Source organism: Haematobia irritans, chromosome 2 (genome assembly GCF_050003625.1).
Source record: "Haematobia irritans isolate KBUSLIRL chromosome 2, ASM5000362v1, whole genome shotgun sequence".
NCBI lineage: Eukaryota > Metazoa > Arthropoda > Insecta > Diptera > Muscidae > Haematobia > Haematobia irritans.
The window spans coordinates 156,374,631-156,391,024 of NC_134398.1; the positions used below are offsets into that span (position 1 = coordinate 156,374,631).

General features: G+C 28.0%; 1 protein-coding gene across 5 annotated transcripts in view; it reads left to right on the top strand.

Moving 5' to 3' along the window:
* The window catches only part of vari (MAGUK p55 subfamily member vari), a 64,814-nt gene that overhangs the window by 23,498 nt on the left and 24,922 nt on the right, over window positions 1-16,394 (top strand). The window contains exon 1 of one of the 5 annotated variants that reach the window (XM_075296711.1): window positions 8,252-8,274. The exons of 3 other annotated variants lie outside the window; for them this stretch is intronic. Coding sequence is in view for 1 of the 2 variants with exons in the window: in XM_075296710.1 (XP_075152825.1) it covers window positions 8,711-8,731 (21 nt within the window). In the remaining variant the exon portion in view is untranslated. Of the gene's footprint in view, window positions 1-8,251; window positions 8,275-8,634; window positions 8,732-16,394 lie in introns of those variants that run through there. One more of the 5 variants, XM_075296710.1, reaches the window with a different exon arrangement.

The window sequence follows — 16,394 nt, forward strand, 5'->3', positions numbered from 1 at the left end:
GATATTTCTTTGCGAATTTTGACAGTTTTATGTGGCCGTCGTATTTTGTTTATCATCGCGATTTGGAGTCACTACCTTCTTGTAAGTCGATAGTCCGGCTCGTTTTTTGGCTCGATGCACGGTTGTAGACGATACACCCAGCTTACTTGCGGCATCTCGGCGAGAGAAGTTAGGGTTTCACAATGGACTGAATAGTCTAAGTGAGCCTGAATCTTAATCGGGCTGCCACTTTAACCTATCCTAGGGTTTCGCTTGAAACTACCGGCAACTCTCTTTGTCGTCTCAGCGGCTTCCGGTTTTCGATTTCCCCCCGATCCAGACTTCCTGGCTTTCGACAAACGTTCCCCAAACACTTTAATTACATTTGTAACGGTTGATTTGGCAACTTTTAGCGATTTTGCCAGCTTTGCGTGCGAGTAGCTCGGATTTTCGCGATGCGCGAGCAAAATTTTGATACGCTGCTCTTCTTGCTTGGACGGCATTTTGACAACTGAAGAGTGAATTCCAAAATCAAAATAGGAGCAACATTCTACACACACACACCTTCAAAATGAGGGGTGTTCAGGTTTTTTAAATGCAAAATTGAAAGAAATACGTCAAGTTTATATTGACCAAATTTTGACCGTATCACCCTTTACTTCAATTCTCCGTTTCTTTGGAGATAAAGGTAAGCACAAATTTAAATAGGACTAATGGTTTCACATTTTGCAAAATTTAACTAAAATCAACAAATTTCCATGAAAAAAATGTTGTGGATTTTTTTGTGACATCGAAGGCTACATCGACTAAGGATTCTTAATTCAATACTTCTGGTAGACACATTTCCATAAAAATTAAGTCCGCCAGAGTTTAATTTTTTTATAGAAATAAAATTTTGAAGAAATAATTTTCTAAAGACAAAATTTTCTATATAAATAAAATTTTGACTACATTTTCTACAGAAATAGAATTTTGACAAATTTTTCTATAGAAATAAAATTTTAACAAAATTAGCTATAGAAATAAATTTTTGGAATTTTTTTTTTGAAATAAAATTTTGACAAAATTAGCTATAGAAATAAATTTTGGAAAAAATTTTTTGAAATCAAATTTTGACAAAATTTACTATAGAAATAAAATTTTGGCAACATTTTCTATAGAAATAAAATGTTCATAAAATTTTCTATAGAAATAAAATTTTGACAAAATTTTCTATAAAAATAAAATTTTGACAAAATTTTTCTACAGAAATACAATTTTGATGACATTTTCTACATAAATAAAATTTGTAAAATTTTTTCAGAAATTAAATTTTGACAAAATTTTCTACAGAAATAGGGAACTAAATTTTGACAAAATTTTCTATAGAAAAAAAAAATGTTGACAAAAATTTTTATAGAAATAAAATTATGACAAAACTTTCTATCGAAATAAAATTTTGACAAAGTTTTATTTCAAAAGTTTATTTTTGCGTCCGTGGTTGTAGCGCTCTCTGTCTCAAAGTTCGATGTCCGAATTCGAAGTAGAAGTTTGTCAGTGTTTAATTTTTCTATAGAAATAAAATTTTGAAGAAATAATTTTCTAAAAACAAAATTTTCTACAGAAATAGAATTTTGACAAAATTTTCTATAGAAATAAAATTTTCTATAGAAATACAATTTTTTTAGAAATAAAATTTTATAGAAATAAAATTTCGACAAAACTTTCCATAGAAATAAACTTTTGACAAAATTCTCTATAGAAATAAAATTTTTGAAAATTTTTCTATAAAAATAAAATTTTGACAAAAAATTTCTATAGAAATAAAATTTTAAGAAAATTTTATATAGAAATAAAAGTTGGACAAAATTTTCTACAGAAATAAAATGTTGACAAAATTTTCTATAGAAATAAAATTTTGACAAAATTAGCTATAGAAATAAATTTTTGATTTTTTTTTTAGAAATTATATTGTGACAAAATTTTCCATACAAAATTTTCTATAGAAATAAAATTTTGACACAACTTTCTATAGAAATAAAATTTTGACACAATTTTCTATAGAAATAAATTTTTGACACAACTTTCTATAGAAATACAATTTTGACAAAACTTTCCATAGAAATAAAATTTTGACAAAATTTTCTACATAAATAAAATTTTAACAAAATTTTCTACAGAAATAAAATTTAAAAAAAAAAAATTATGTAGAAATAAAATTTGAAGAAAATATGCTGTAGAAATAAAATTTTAAGAAAATTTTCTGTAGAAATAAAATTGTAAGAAAATTTTCTATAGAAATAAAATTTTGACAAATTTTTCTATAGAAATAAAATTTTGACAAAAATTTCTATAGAAATAAAATTCTGTTTATGTATGATCCTAATGAAGTAAATACAACATTATGTATGGCGTCTATCAATTCCACATTTACTTTTTCTATTGAGTTTGGTCTATGATTAAAATTTAGATGATCGGATCAGAACCACTGCTTGGCCCTCAACAATCGTTATGAAACCTATGCCAGTACATATTACATTCCAAAACGTTATTAGAAATTCTGGGGGGAGCCTATACTTTACGCACCTATGAGCTCAAATTATTTACATTTAAAAAATGTGAATGTTTCTTGCACCAAGAAAACTCAAGTATGATATCTTTGAGACAAATAAAAAATTTCACATGTTGATCATTGAAAAATAAAAAAAACCTTCAAATTCGGTTAGATTTATCGTCATACAACATTGATTACCTCTCCCCAAAAATTATTCTAACCCCACGAGTAATTGCTTCATCAGAAATCTTAGATTTCTTGTTGGAAAATTTTCTTAGGTTCGTTCATCTGTTTCTACCAATTGAATCAACCATTGGCACTCTTCAGTCTAGTTATGTTCTTCGCTACTAAAGTCTTTGTAAAGCTCACATACTTTTACATGGATTTACACAAAAGCTCTATACCATTCTTCCTCTCCCATTTTCTGTGTAAGTATTTACGTTTAAGTCACTGAGCAACATAAACGTTTACCCGTACCTTACACAAAGCTTTGACACTTTGACTCCTCTTCAATATATATTGTTAGGTTAGTTTTATGCGCCGTAATAAAATTGTCGTGACTTTTATGAAAACCGGTCTATCTACCAAATATTTATATTCATAAATAAATAACCAAAAACAAGTCCTAATTTGAAGAGTCTTCCGTGCACTTTATCTATCATAACCATGTATTGAAGTGTTTTTGGGTGAGTTTATATTTGAATACCTGTTTTTGGGGCCTAAATTAAAACACACAAAAGTTTAAGCCAAGTGCAAATGCAATGCATTGTGTAAGTGTTAATTTGAGCTTGAGTTGAGAGAGAATATCATGATATTCACATATGCGAGTATGTTAATGGTGAATGGGGAGTGTGTTTAGTTTCAATTCAGAGGCTAAAATGAATTCATTCATGATCATGAAAAAATTTTCTAAAATCCTAACCATAAGACCAATTTTAAAATTTGTAAGAAAAATGGATTTACTCTTGTGCTTTTTTACAAAAAATCAGAAAGCAGTGAATCCAAAATTTTCCAAATAAAATTGTCGTGGTTCAAATTCAATATATTAATTTTAATTAGTAAATTTAAAATGCGAAGATTGTTATGATTACTCGTACATGAGCGATATAAAAGATTATTTCAAAATGTTAACCCAGAAAAAATATCACCAAAATATTTTCAATTAAAAAATTAACTATAAAATTAACTTTTTAATCAAATTAATAAAGAAAATGATTGGATATTTTCACGTTTTAAATTAATTTATATTGAGATAATAAAACAGTAATACGACTTTAATGAAGCGACGTAAATTTCAGAGATTAGTGTCCTAAATTTAGAGAAGAATTAAAGATTATGAACTTTGTTTTAATTACAAATTCTTTATTTTAAGGAAATTTGTCCTCAATATTGTGCAAGTTCCGTTTCCTAAAATTAAGGTTAAATAGTCTTTTTAGGTCTGTATAGAAGTGTGCACACGGAAAATTTCTCGTCAATAGTATGTTTATTCATGATGAAACTAACAATTATCGTGTATGAGTACACTAGTTTACAACATAATTTTTTTTTCATGTACATTTGATGAGATGTGACTTTTCTTATGTATTTTGATCTGCTGAATTCTGTTCCATAAAATTTTGTTTTAAAACTAGCGAAAGCGAAAAACTAAAAATAACGGTATATCTCAAAAACTGTTCCATACATTTTTTTAACCTTTTTTTTCGAATTCAGCAGATCAAAATACATAAGAAAATTCACCTCTCATCTTTCATGAAAAAAAACTGCACAGTTAATGGATATCAATAACATTATAATTGAAGTCGAAAAATGTTCCCAATATTTTCTGAGAATACGTGTGTCCTCAGAAAAAGTCAACGAATTTTTTCTATATCTGATTTAAATTTCTTTTAGTTAAATTTTGGAAAATCTGATCAAATTTTCCTTATTTTAAGTAGTCTTTGATGATACGGAGTAAAAATGTAACAACAAATTATTCAAATGAAGTACACAATTTTACTATGTATGCAATTCTCACAAAATAGTTCATATTTTTCTTATTTTATTGAAATAAGTATAACACTAAAGACATTTTAACATTTTTTACTCCTACACGCAAAGAAAAAAAAACGTTTGGAAAACGTGTACCGAAAACGTTTTTCTTTTGTTAGAGTTTTTTGAATTGCTTCGAAAGTATACACTTTTATCACCAAAGAACAAAATGTTAATTTTTTTAATAAAAAAAGTTGTTTTTGAACCACCAACACAGTCCATTTCGTTTATATCAAACACTGTTCTTTTCTGACTTTAGGGGTTTAATAAGACACATTTTACAGTTAAAAATTTAATATACTACAATGTAATGTTGAACATTTTTTCGGAATCTTCCTAACATATCTGGAATATGTGTAAAAAAAAAAAAAAACTTTGGTCGAAGCAGGGATCGAACCCACGACCCTTGGCATGCAAGTCAGACGTAGCAACCACTGCTCCATGGTGCCCAACTAAATGTATTTTTCTGTGAAATAAACTTTGTTTAATCGGCTCGTGGGCGCCGCAAGCTATGCTATATAAATATAACTTATATGGGTAATTGACTATTGATGACAATAACGGCTACATAGCTCAGTGGGTAGCTCAGTGGATTGCATGGTCCGCGGTTCGATTCTCCGTCCAGGCGAAAGGTAAAAAAATTTAAAAATTTATAAAATCGTATAATTTCTTCTACATTGTTTGTATTACAGAAAAAGGCGCTAAAGAACTAAAAAACTTCGTGGAAGTGTGAAAGATGTGAGGGAAAATGCAATTAGCCAGAAATTTTTTTTTCAGTTAGTCGTTATGACATTGTTTTTACATCCTGGAAAAGAATAAACGTTTATCACAAAAAGTATATACTTTTCTTCCAAATACACTTCCTTTCAACGAAAAGCAAATGAGAAACGAACTTTGTTCGTTTAAAATTTCGTTTGGGAGGAAAGAATTATTTTTTTGCGTGTATGTTTTCCTTCAAGATATTCAATTTTCTTAAAAAATATATATATTTATTATTTTCAATATATTTTCTTAACATTGAATATTAATTGCGTTCACGGTTCCCACATTTAGTAGAATTTTACCAAAAATGTTAGATTTTTTACTGTTTGGTAGATTGGAAGAATTTTTGATGTTTTGGTAGATTTTGCAAAATATTCCTCTCAAACAAATTTTCTATAGAAATAAAATTTTGACAAAATTTTTTATAGTAATAAAGTTTTGAATATTCTGTAGAAATAATATTTTGACAAAATGTTCTATAGAAATAAATTTTTAACAAAATTTTCTATAGAAATAAAATTTTGACAAAATTTTCTATAGAAATAAAATTATTATTGTTGTTTTTGATCTCAGCTTAAAACCATGCATTGACTAAACTACAAGTGTAGCTTAGCCAACAGAGGAAAAGCATGCTTGTCAAATTTATTTGGGCTAAGCCCTACAGACTGCAAGATGTTTTGATGTACAGCTGTTTCAGAATTACACAGAAAAAATTTCCGTAGTTAAACTAACGCTAAATTTAACTTTTTTATTGGAAAAAAATTATTTGCTTGTAGTTAAATTTTATTATTTTTATCGAAATTTTGTTATTGTTGGTTTCTCTTCAATCATTATTGTTGTTTTTGATCTCAGCTTAAAACCATGCATTGACTAAACCACAAGTGTAGCTTAACCAACAGAGGAAAAGTATGCTTGTCAAATTTTAAGCTGCACTTGTAGCTTAGTCAATGCATGGTTTTAAGCTGAGATCAAAAACAACAATAATGATTGAAGAGAAACCAACAATAACAAACAAAACGAATGAAATAAAATTATGACAAAATTTTCTATAAAACTAAAATTTTGACAAAATTTTCTATAGAAGAAATAAAATTTTGACAAAATGTTCTATAGAAGAAATAAAATTTTGACAAAAATTTCTATAGACATAAAATTTTGACAAAATTTTCTATACACATAAAATTTTGACAAAATTTTCTATAGACATAAAATTTTGACAAAATTTTCTATAGAAATAAAATTTTGAAAAAATTTTCTATAGAAGAAATAAAATTTTGACAAGAGTTTCTATAAAAATAAAATTTTGACAAAATTTTCTGTAGAAATAAAATTTTGACAAAAGTTTCTATAAAAATAAAATTTTGACAAAATTTTCTATAGAAATAAAACTTTGACAAACTTTTCTATAGAAATAAAATTTTGAGAACATTTTCTATAGAAATAAAATTTTGACAAAATTTTCTATAGAAGAAATAAAATTTTGACAAAATGTTCTATAGAAGAAATAAAATTTTGACAAAAATTTCTATAGACATAAAATTTTGACAAAATTTTCTATACACATAAAATTTTGACAAAATTTTCTATAGACATAAAATTTTTACAAAATTTTCTATAGAAATAAAATTTTGAAAAAATTTTCTATAGAAGAAATAAAATTTTGACAAGAGTTTCTATAAAAATAAAATTTTGACAAAATTTTCTGTAGAAATAAAATTTTGACAAAAGTTTCTATAAAAATAAAATTTTGACAAAATTTTCTATAGAAATAAAACTTTGACAAACTTTTCTATAGAAATAAAATTTTGATAACATTTTCTATAGAAATAAAATTTTGACAAAATTTTCTATAGAAGAAATAAAATTTTGACAAATGTTCTATAGAAGAAATAAAATTTTGACAAAAATTTCTATAGACATAAAATTTTGACAAAATTTTCTATAGACATAAAATTTTGACAAAATTTTTGAATTTTCTGTAGAAATAAAATTTTGAATTTTCTGTAGAAATAAAATGTTGAAAAAATTTTCTATAGAAATAAAACTTTGACAAAATTTTCTATGGAAATAAAACTTTGACAAAATTTTCTTTAAAAATAAAATTTTGACAAAAGTTTCTATAAAAATAAAATTTTGACAAAATTTTCTGTAGAAATAAAATTTTGACAAAAGTTTCTATAAAAAAAAAAAATTTGACAAAATATTCTATATAAATAAAACTTTGGCAAACTTTTCTATAGAAATAAAATTTTGAGAACATTTTCTATAGAAATAAAATGTTGACAAAATTTTCTATAGAAGATTTGTTTGTTTGGTAGAATTATCTCCAAATTTTGGTAGATTATTTTTGGCTCGAGTGACAACCGTGATTGCGTTGCAATTAATAAAATATTTTAGTTAATAAAACAAACCTACATTTTCCTTCATGGTGGATTCACTTCACTTAGGATGTGACCATATGACTTTTATGTTACTTTAGATCAATAAATTAATACTTTTAAATTATTAAAAATCAACAAAAACTAAGCCTAATTCACATTTAGCAGTTATATATGGATCAAAAATTAAATCAAATCGACTTTCATCGTCCTAACAATCGAAAAGTTAACTTTGGGGAAACAAGTTCAATTTTTTAATTAAATTTTTACTTTTATTTTAAATTAGAGATTCTCAGTCGATTTATACTACATTATTTGCCTTTTTATTTTTTCTCAGTGTATTGTGATTGATTGGAACCTATTTGCCGATAACTTCTTGTATGAAAAAAACATAGTAAGCTTAGTTATTCACCACGCCAATGCTTTCAGCTATGTTCATTGTTCATAAACACGCTCCCCAATTCAAAAAAAACAAGCTTGATTGTTTTCCCCCCAATCAAATTGTATCTCATTTGTCAGTGAGTAGTTTGGGGTTTGGTCGTTTAAAAAGCAGCTCACCACAAGTTAGTAACATTTGGACTGTGTTTAGGTAAGGTTCGTTCGTTCAATCGGTTAACAAGTAAGAAAATAAACGTACAAAATGAGAGAATCGGGCTTTGTATAAAACCATGTTGTATGCTTCTGTTACTCTCATCCAAACATGCCGCTAACTATGCTCATTGTGTGTACAATAAATATGGCTTAAATACTGAGATGTGTGTGCGAGTGTAGTGTACAAGTTTAAACCCTAATACGGGCTTTCTCAAAAGAGTTAAACCACTCAGAGGTTTCTCCTAAACGTGTGTATGTGAGAGAATGTGCTTTGATGTATAAAGGCCTAAACTTACGCTTAATTGATATTCAACAGTTTCTCATTGCGTTGGAGATGAAAAAAAAATACTTCTGTAAATCGAATTTTAAGGTGTATCAGTCATTCATTTAGTCATAGCGTACTCTTCAATACGGGAAATTGTGCATTTAACATAAATGGATGTCTGAATTTTATTCAAAGGTGTCTTAAGCAAAGTATCTCTGTAGCAAATACCACAGAGAGCAAAGAAAATCAATAAATAAATTAATTAATAATTCCCATACACAACGTGTACTTTGTGAGTGAGTGAGTGGGTATCGTATGGGTGGTTCCCAACTAAACATAAGTGTCCCCCAATAGAAAAAATCCCCAAGTTCCATTGCAAATACCTATTAATTGGAACAAATAACTATAAAAGTGCTTCTTGCTACCTTGGTGATGACAATAGTTTACAAAAAAATTATGGGGGGAAAAAGTAAAATATGTTTAATAACGAGTGTTTGTGTGTGTGTATGCATGTGAGTTTGTGTTACAACCAAAACAACCAACCAGTTATAACCACTTTTTCTTCATTTGCCCCCCCAAGACAACGACTACAACAGCAAGAGTGGTGGCGGTGGCTGGCGATGACGTATCCATATAAAATGTCTGTACATATTTTGAGTTCGTGTTGTGACTTTTTTGTCTGTTTCAGCCGTATTTTTGTTTTGAGTAAATATGCGCCAAGATTCCCCTAGTTAATCTTTTAAAAAGAAAGAAAGCGCCCATTTCTAAGCGCAGAATTATGCAGATGCGACAATATCTGAAGAAAAAACATTTAGGCCCATTGTGGTGAAGAGTTTAAGTCCATATAACTGATCCAACTCGAGAAATTGAGAATTGTGTTCTGTTTAACATAACAATCGCTCATTGTGTTTATTAAGCGTTGCCAATATGTTTCTATACACGCAAAGAAAAAAAAACGTTTGGAAAATGTGTATAGAAAACGTTTTTCTTTTGTTAGAGTTTTTTGAATTGCTTGGAAAAGTATACACTTCACCAAAAAAAATCGTTTGTTACAAAATTTTTATTTTTTCAATAAAAAAAGTTATTTTTGAACCAACAACACAGTCCATTTCGTTTATATCAAACACTGTTCTTTTCGGACTTTAGGTCTTTAATAAGACACATTTTACAGTTCATAGTAAAAATTTAAAATAGTAGAATGTAATGTTGAACATTTTTTCGGAATCTTCCGACCATATCTGGAATATATGTAAAAAAAAAATTTTAGTCGAAGCAGGGATCGAACCTACAACCCTTGGCATGCAAGTCGGACGTAGCAACTTCCAGGGTGCCCAACTAAATGTATTTTTCTGTTAAATAAACTTTGTTTAATCGGCTCGTGGGCGCCGCAAGCTATACTATATAAATATAACTTATATGGGTAATTGTCTATTGATGACAATAACAGCTACATAACTCAGTGGATAGTGTGTTGGCTTACAAATTGCATGGTCCGCGGTTCGATTCTCCGTTCAGGCGAAAGTTAAAAAAAATTTTAAAAATTTATAAAATCGTATAATTTCTTCTACATTGTTTGTATTACAGAAAAAGGTGCTAAGAACTAAAAAACTTCGTGGAAGTGAGAAAGATGTGAGGGAAAATGCACTTAGCCAGAAACAAAATTTTTTTGAGTTAGTCTTTATGAAATTGTTTTTACATCCTGGAAAAGAATAAACGTTTATCACAAAAGGTATATACCAAATACACTTCCTTTCAACGAAAAGCAAATGAGAAACGAACATTGTTGTCTAAAATTTCGTTTGGGAGGATTATTTGTTTGCGTGTATATTCTCCTCACACTGCAAATCGTTTATTCCCAATTATCCCAATTTCAAAGTAATTTTTAAAACTAAAATCAGAAAAAATATAACAAAAATTAATTAAATAAAAATTGTTGTTTTTATGATGATAACCATCATACCATTTAAATACTAGAAAAAGTTACAATTTTCTTCAGAGAAACAAATTGTCTCTTGAAAATTTTTGCACAAGAAATTTATCTCAACAAAGTTTGTTTCAATTGTATTTTTTTCGAAATTTCGGTCACATCAATAATTTCTGATAAGGTTTTTTGAACTAAATGGTAGTAGTAAGCTCATTACCCGCAGACTCAAATTCAAGTAAAGTTTCTGGAATAATAGAAATTTATTATTTATTTTATGGTAAGGAAACATTTTGCAATTGATGGTTGAAGAATAACTTTGTTTTAATAACTTGTTTTGAAAAACTGAAAAAATGAAATAAAATTCCTTGCAATTTTCCACGTAATAGTTTTTTCTTGTGTAAATGTCTTTCATCTCAATTTTCAAAAAACATGGGAAATTTTGCAACGTATTGTTATTAACCACATTCTGACATTATTTTTATTTGAATTAGTGTCTACAGATAATTCAAATAAAATAATGTCAGATTTTGTTTAATAAATTTACACTGAAGAAACTACGTTGTCAAACTATCGCTGAATTTAACTTATTTTTATTGCAAAAATATTGTTTGTAGTTAAATTTCATTATTTTTTTCCACAGCCAATGACATTTTCCTTTTTTTAAGTATGTATGTCTCAACATTTTACGAACTTATCGTACTGTACACATATGTTCAATATGAACTAAAGCAGAAGGAAATTTTCGTATGATTTCCAAAGGTAGTAAGAATGAGCTAATCTGTGGTTAAAATTGTCATGTTTTGGCGCCAATGACTTTTTCTTTATTTGTAGTTAATTTTTTCTTCTTTGAGAGGGTGTAATTTCGTGAGTTGCAGTTAAAAAGAACACCGGGTCATTAAATTCCCCTGGTTTTAACAACGTTTTGTGGAAATCTCGAAATGTGAAGTACAATTTAGTTAAATTTTCCCACAAGGTAGTTCATTCTTCCCATAAAATAGTTCACTTTTTTCTGTGTACGTTGCAAAATTTCCTATGTTTTTCGAAAATTGAGACGAAAGGCAGTTAATTTCGGAATGGTGTCAATATGTACTAAGCCACAAGATAATTTAGATATTTTGAAAAATGTGTAAATTTTTTGTGATTTTATCATCATAGCTGTCATTGGTTCCATTTTAAAGAACTATTCATTTTAAAGAACTATGGATTCAACCTTCCTTTAAAGATTTTGGTATTTATTGCAAACCTAAGAGGTTGCTTCTTTAAAAAGAAACCATTTTCAGGGAATTGTAGTATACAGATATCGTTTTCATTTCAACTATTCACATAAAAATAAATGATAAGTAAACGAAAAACTGTTTTCTTAATTAAAAAATATTAAACCAAAGAAGCAAAATACTCAAAATAATTCCTAGACAATGTTTGAGTTAATTTAAAGATTATTTTTTGTTTTTGTTTTCCTTTACTTTAAGGAAATTTTATCTTCCTTGAAAAATACGACTTTTACGGAAGGACACAAATTTCAAAAATTTGTATCCTAAATTTAAATGAAAAAATTTAAAAATGAATATTATTAACATAGTTTTAATTAAAATTTCTCTATTTTAAAGAAATTTCTCCTTAATATTGTCTAAATTGCGAGACCTAAAATTTAGGTTGAATAATTTTCATTAAACTACATTAAAAGCGATTTATCAATCAATTTTAACTAACATCAAAAGTGGATTGGACATTTTCTGCCAACATCAAGGTCAGTTACTTGATAGTGTCAAATAAAAAACAGATTTCGACATTTTACAAAAAAACAATTGGTCGATTTGCGACATTTCAAATTTGTCATTCAATATAATCAACCATCGATTAAACTACAATTTTTCATTGCCGTTATGAAATTGAAAATATTCATACTCAAATAATAGCTGATTTAATGCATATTTTTATCAATCACGTTAATTATAATTATAAATATATATTACAAATAGTATTTAAAAATGCTATAGTATTCCAACTTTTCCTTATTCTATTCGAATGTCTCTTCAAAATCCATAAATAATGACTCAAAACTTGCATCCCAATTTTCAACCAAAAATCTCTCCATACTGGCAACTCTGATATTAATTGTGTAATATTTGTGTTATTGCTCTCTCGCACTCTTTGACAAACAACTCTGGCTTGAGAGTGGCGCTCTGCAAGACTTACGTTAAGTCATGGTTAAAATTGAGCTTTATTTTTGGGAGTGGTCCAGAGTACTCAACAAATTTTTGTTTTTAAAATTCACAAAAGGTTTTCTTGGCAAACAATTGGGCTTTTTCAATTTGGGATGGCAATATCTATTGAAAAAAAAAATAATAATATTGAACACCTGCATAAACAATAGAATTAAGTTTTAAGGTATTTCTATTGTTATTAATTTTTTGGTAATTCCTCAATTCTCGAGTTTATGAAAGAAATTCCCTAAGTATAGCTCTTCCTAAAATTGTGAACATTCGTTTCTGTTTGTTTTATTTACACCCAGTTTTGGCATGAGACAATAATTATTCATGCATTTTGTTCCCCTGCCTCCCAAAGCCACCCTCTGAAATGCATACATACTTATATGTAGTATGTCATTCGTTACTGTCATATTAACTGTTGAACATTTAAACAGGGTAACCATATTGTATTGTGACAAAAACAAAAACGTACCAACAAAACACTCATCGTGTATGTTTTTGTAATGACATACTATGAGTAACAAACGGTATGTTCGGTATAAGCGCTTGCAACTGTCTCCGAAGGAAATGGAATAATCGGAGAAATAAAGGTTAAAGCCCTTCTTTTTGTGAACACACAATGAAATTGCATGTGTATTGCATATTCTCTCTTCTGTGGCTTCTTAAGTTATTCGAGCAATTCAATGCACAAGTCAATGCAATTTATTTGAGAACCAATATATCCACACGGATTATATGACGTCGTGTCATTGCTATAGAAACAATAAAATGATATAGAAAAATATGCTAGTGGGGAATATGAAAGCTACACTAAAAGCATTGTGTAAAACGCATAGATATGTACTTTGTCCTTAAAATAAAAATGGGGTTTTTGCCACAAACTTTGTCCACATGATGACAAACTATGATACGTTCCACAGACGTATGTTTAGCTTATCCGTGACTTTCATTTTACACTAATAGAAAAAGTTTCGTTATATTAACGAAATGTGTCGTTAAAAGTCAGCCAATGAAACAAATTCGTTAATGCAACGAAATTTTTCGTTATTATAACGAATTTTCTGTTAATCAACGTAGCGTTTCGTATTATTAGCGAATATTTTATTGTATTAATGAAAATGTTTCGTTATATCAACGAAAATTTTTCGTTGGCTGACTTTTAATGAAATTTTCTTTGTGTGTATAGGTTAAGCTTTCTAGGTTTAATTGATCCAATTAATTTTTTCATTGAAATGTCTTTAATCACGAAAATGATAGTATCAATCACAGTTTTAATTGAACATTAAAAATACTTGATTAAAAAATTAATTGATTTCATTAGCAATTAATTAATTTAATTGTATTAACTAATTTAGTGATTGAAAAAATGTTCAACTTCAACCAACTTTTTAATTTCAAATATTTTGGTGATATTTTTTGTGTTCTCTTTTAAATTTGGATTTTGCATACCTGATTCTACGAAAAATTTTAATTTATCCGCTGACAAATTAAATGTTCAAATTCAGAGTCCACTTCAAGTAGAAATTATGTTATGTTTCAAGTAAAATACGTCTTTGAAATAAAGTATTGTGAAACATTTCCTATTTTTTAAAGCTTTTTTGAAAACGTTTAATACTTATTAAGATAAATTGTCTTTTTCGGAGTTTTCTAGAAAAAAATTATTGGCCAAAAAAAAAAATTGTTACAGTCGGTTATAGTAAAGTCATCACTGCATTAAACATTACCCAGCAAAAAATTGGGAAGTTGTTCTAAAGGCACAACTTCCAAAAGAACTTCCAAAACTTTCCTCCCAAAAGATGTTTTTAATTTTAACTACACAGAAAGTTCTTTTAATTCAATTTTTCATAACTACCCTTTTCCATAACAGTAATGAGTAATATTAAAGATTTTTATTACAAAACACAAAAAACTGAGTAAGAATTAATAAAATTGTACAAATTGTATAAAATTTGTCGAAAAAAATGCTAAATCCATTCTAGAGATATTGCGAAATTTTAAAAATATTTGAGGTCAAACGTTTTAGACAATCGTTAGAATGCATTAAAAAGTATAAAAAAATTATAAAAATTATTTATTTGGTAAAATATCACAGAATTTCTTAATTCACATCCAAAACACTTAATTCGGATCACACTTTAAGAAGTGATGCAAATACAGTACAGCGGCTGTTGTTGACATCCCTTCTATGACATGCCCATGTTAAATGCATCGCTTCTGTGTCAATTTTGCACCACTTCCGGATCTAAAATGTAATTTTTACTACTTTTCAGGTACGCTTTTTGTTGCTGGATAGTTTTTGAATAATTTCCTATTTGCTGCCTCCGTCTTATTCATAACATCCTAACTACTAAATGAGAGTAGTACAGACATGCAATTGAATAAAAGAATTATGTCAATCTACAATATAAGATATATTTTTATATTGCAATTTAATTTTGATTTTCGTATGTGAAAGTGCGAGTTTTTATAGCTTTTCTAAATGATTTTGCATGAACCCAATATCAACGTATTTTATTTAAGACCTATTGATATGGTTTGGCCCTTTCCCCTTTCATTGCTTTCCACGGCTTGAAGCAAGCAAGTTTCCAATATGAAACCTTATGAAAACCATCATGATCACGTGAATCTTATAGATACTAAAGATGAATGTATGGATCCATATGTACATTCATTATCGCACTATGGACTTGCATCTATGAATCATAGAAAGTAATTGCACTGACATTCCCCACACCAACGAAGCTATAATTCGTGCAATAATTTTCAATTACGTTCATTTTTTTTGGGTCTGGGTATTGGAAACTGCATCTGTGCATGATTATGGTGATAATGTTCTTCGTATATGTGAATAAAGACAATGCCAATAGCTTCTGCAGTTTTTTGTTTTACATTTCACACATATTAAAGAGAATGAGTGGAAATGGAAAGTAAATTCAAAAACAAAAATGCGAATGAAAAATAAATTCAATGTGAAAAAATTATGTTAATATACTACACTATATACAAAAAAATACATGGTTTTAATCATGGTTAAATTAATTTGGTTATAGACCCAAAAATGATTTTTCCGGACCAACAGGGATAAATAGACCTTGTACGTTCCCCAGTTAGCTGAAAGACTCTTTGTACGATATCTCTTGTATTGTATCAGCATAAAAAACAATAAAATTTTATTCATAACACCAAAAAAGTTTGGTGGAACAGTAGTTTATACACGCAAAGCAAAAAAACGTTTGGAAAATGTGTACCGAAAACGTTTTTCTTTTGTTAGAGTTTTTTGAATTGCTTCGAAAATGTTAAACTTTTATCACCAAAAAAATTCGTTTGTTACAAAATTTTTATTTTTTCAATAAAAAAAGTTATTTTTTAAATAACAACACAGTCCATTTCGTTTATATCAAACACTGTTCTTTTCTGACTTTAGGTCTTTAATAAGACACATTTTATAGTTCAAAATTTAATATACTACAATGTAATGTTGAACATTTTTTGGAATCTTCCAAGCGTATCTGGAATATATGTAAAAAAATTAAAAAAAAACTTTGGTCGAAGCAGGGATCGAACCCACGACCCTTGGCATGCAAGTCGGACGTAGCAACCACTGCTCCACGGTGCCAAACTAAATGTTTGTTTCTGTTAAATAAACTTTGTTTATTCGGTTCGTGGCGCCGCAAGCTATGCTATATAAATATAACTTATATGGATATTTATCTATTGGTGTCCA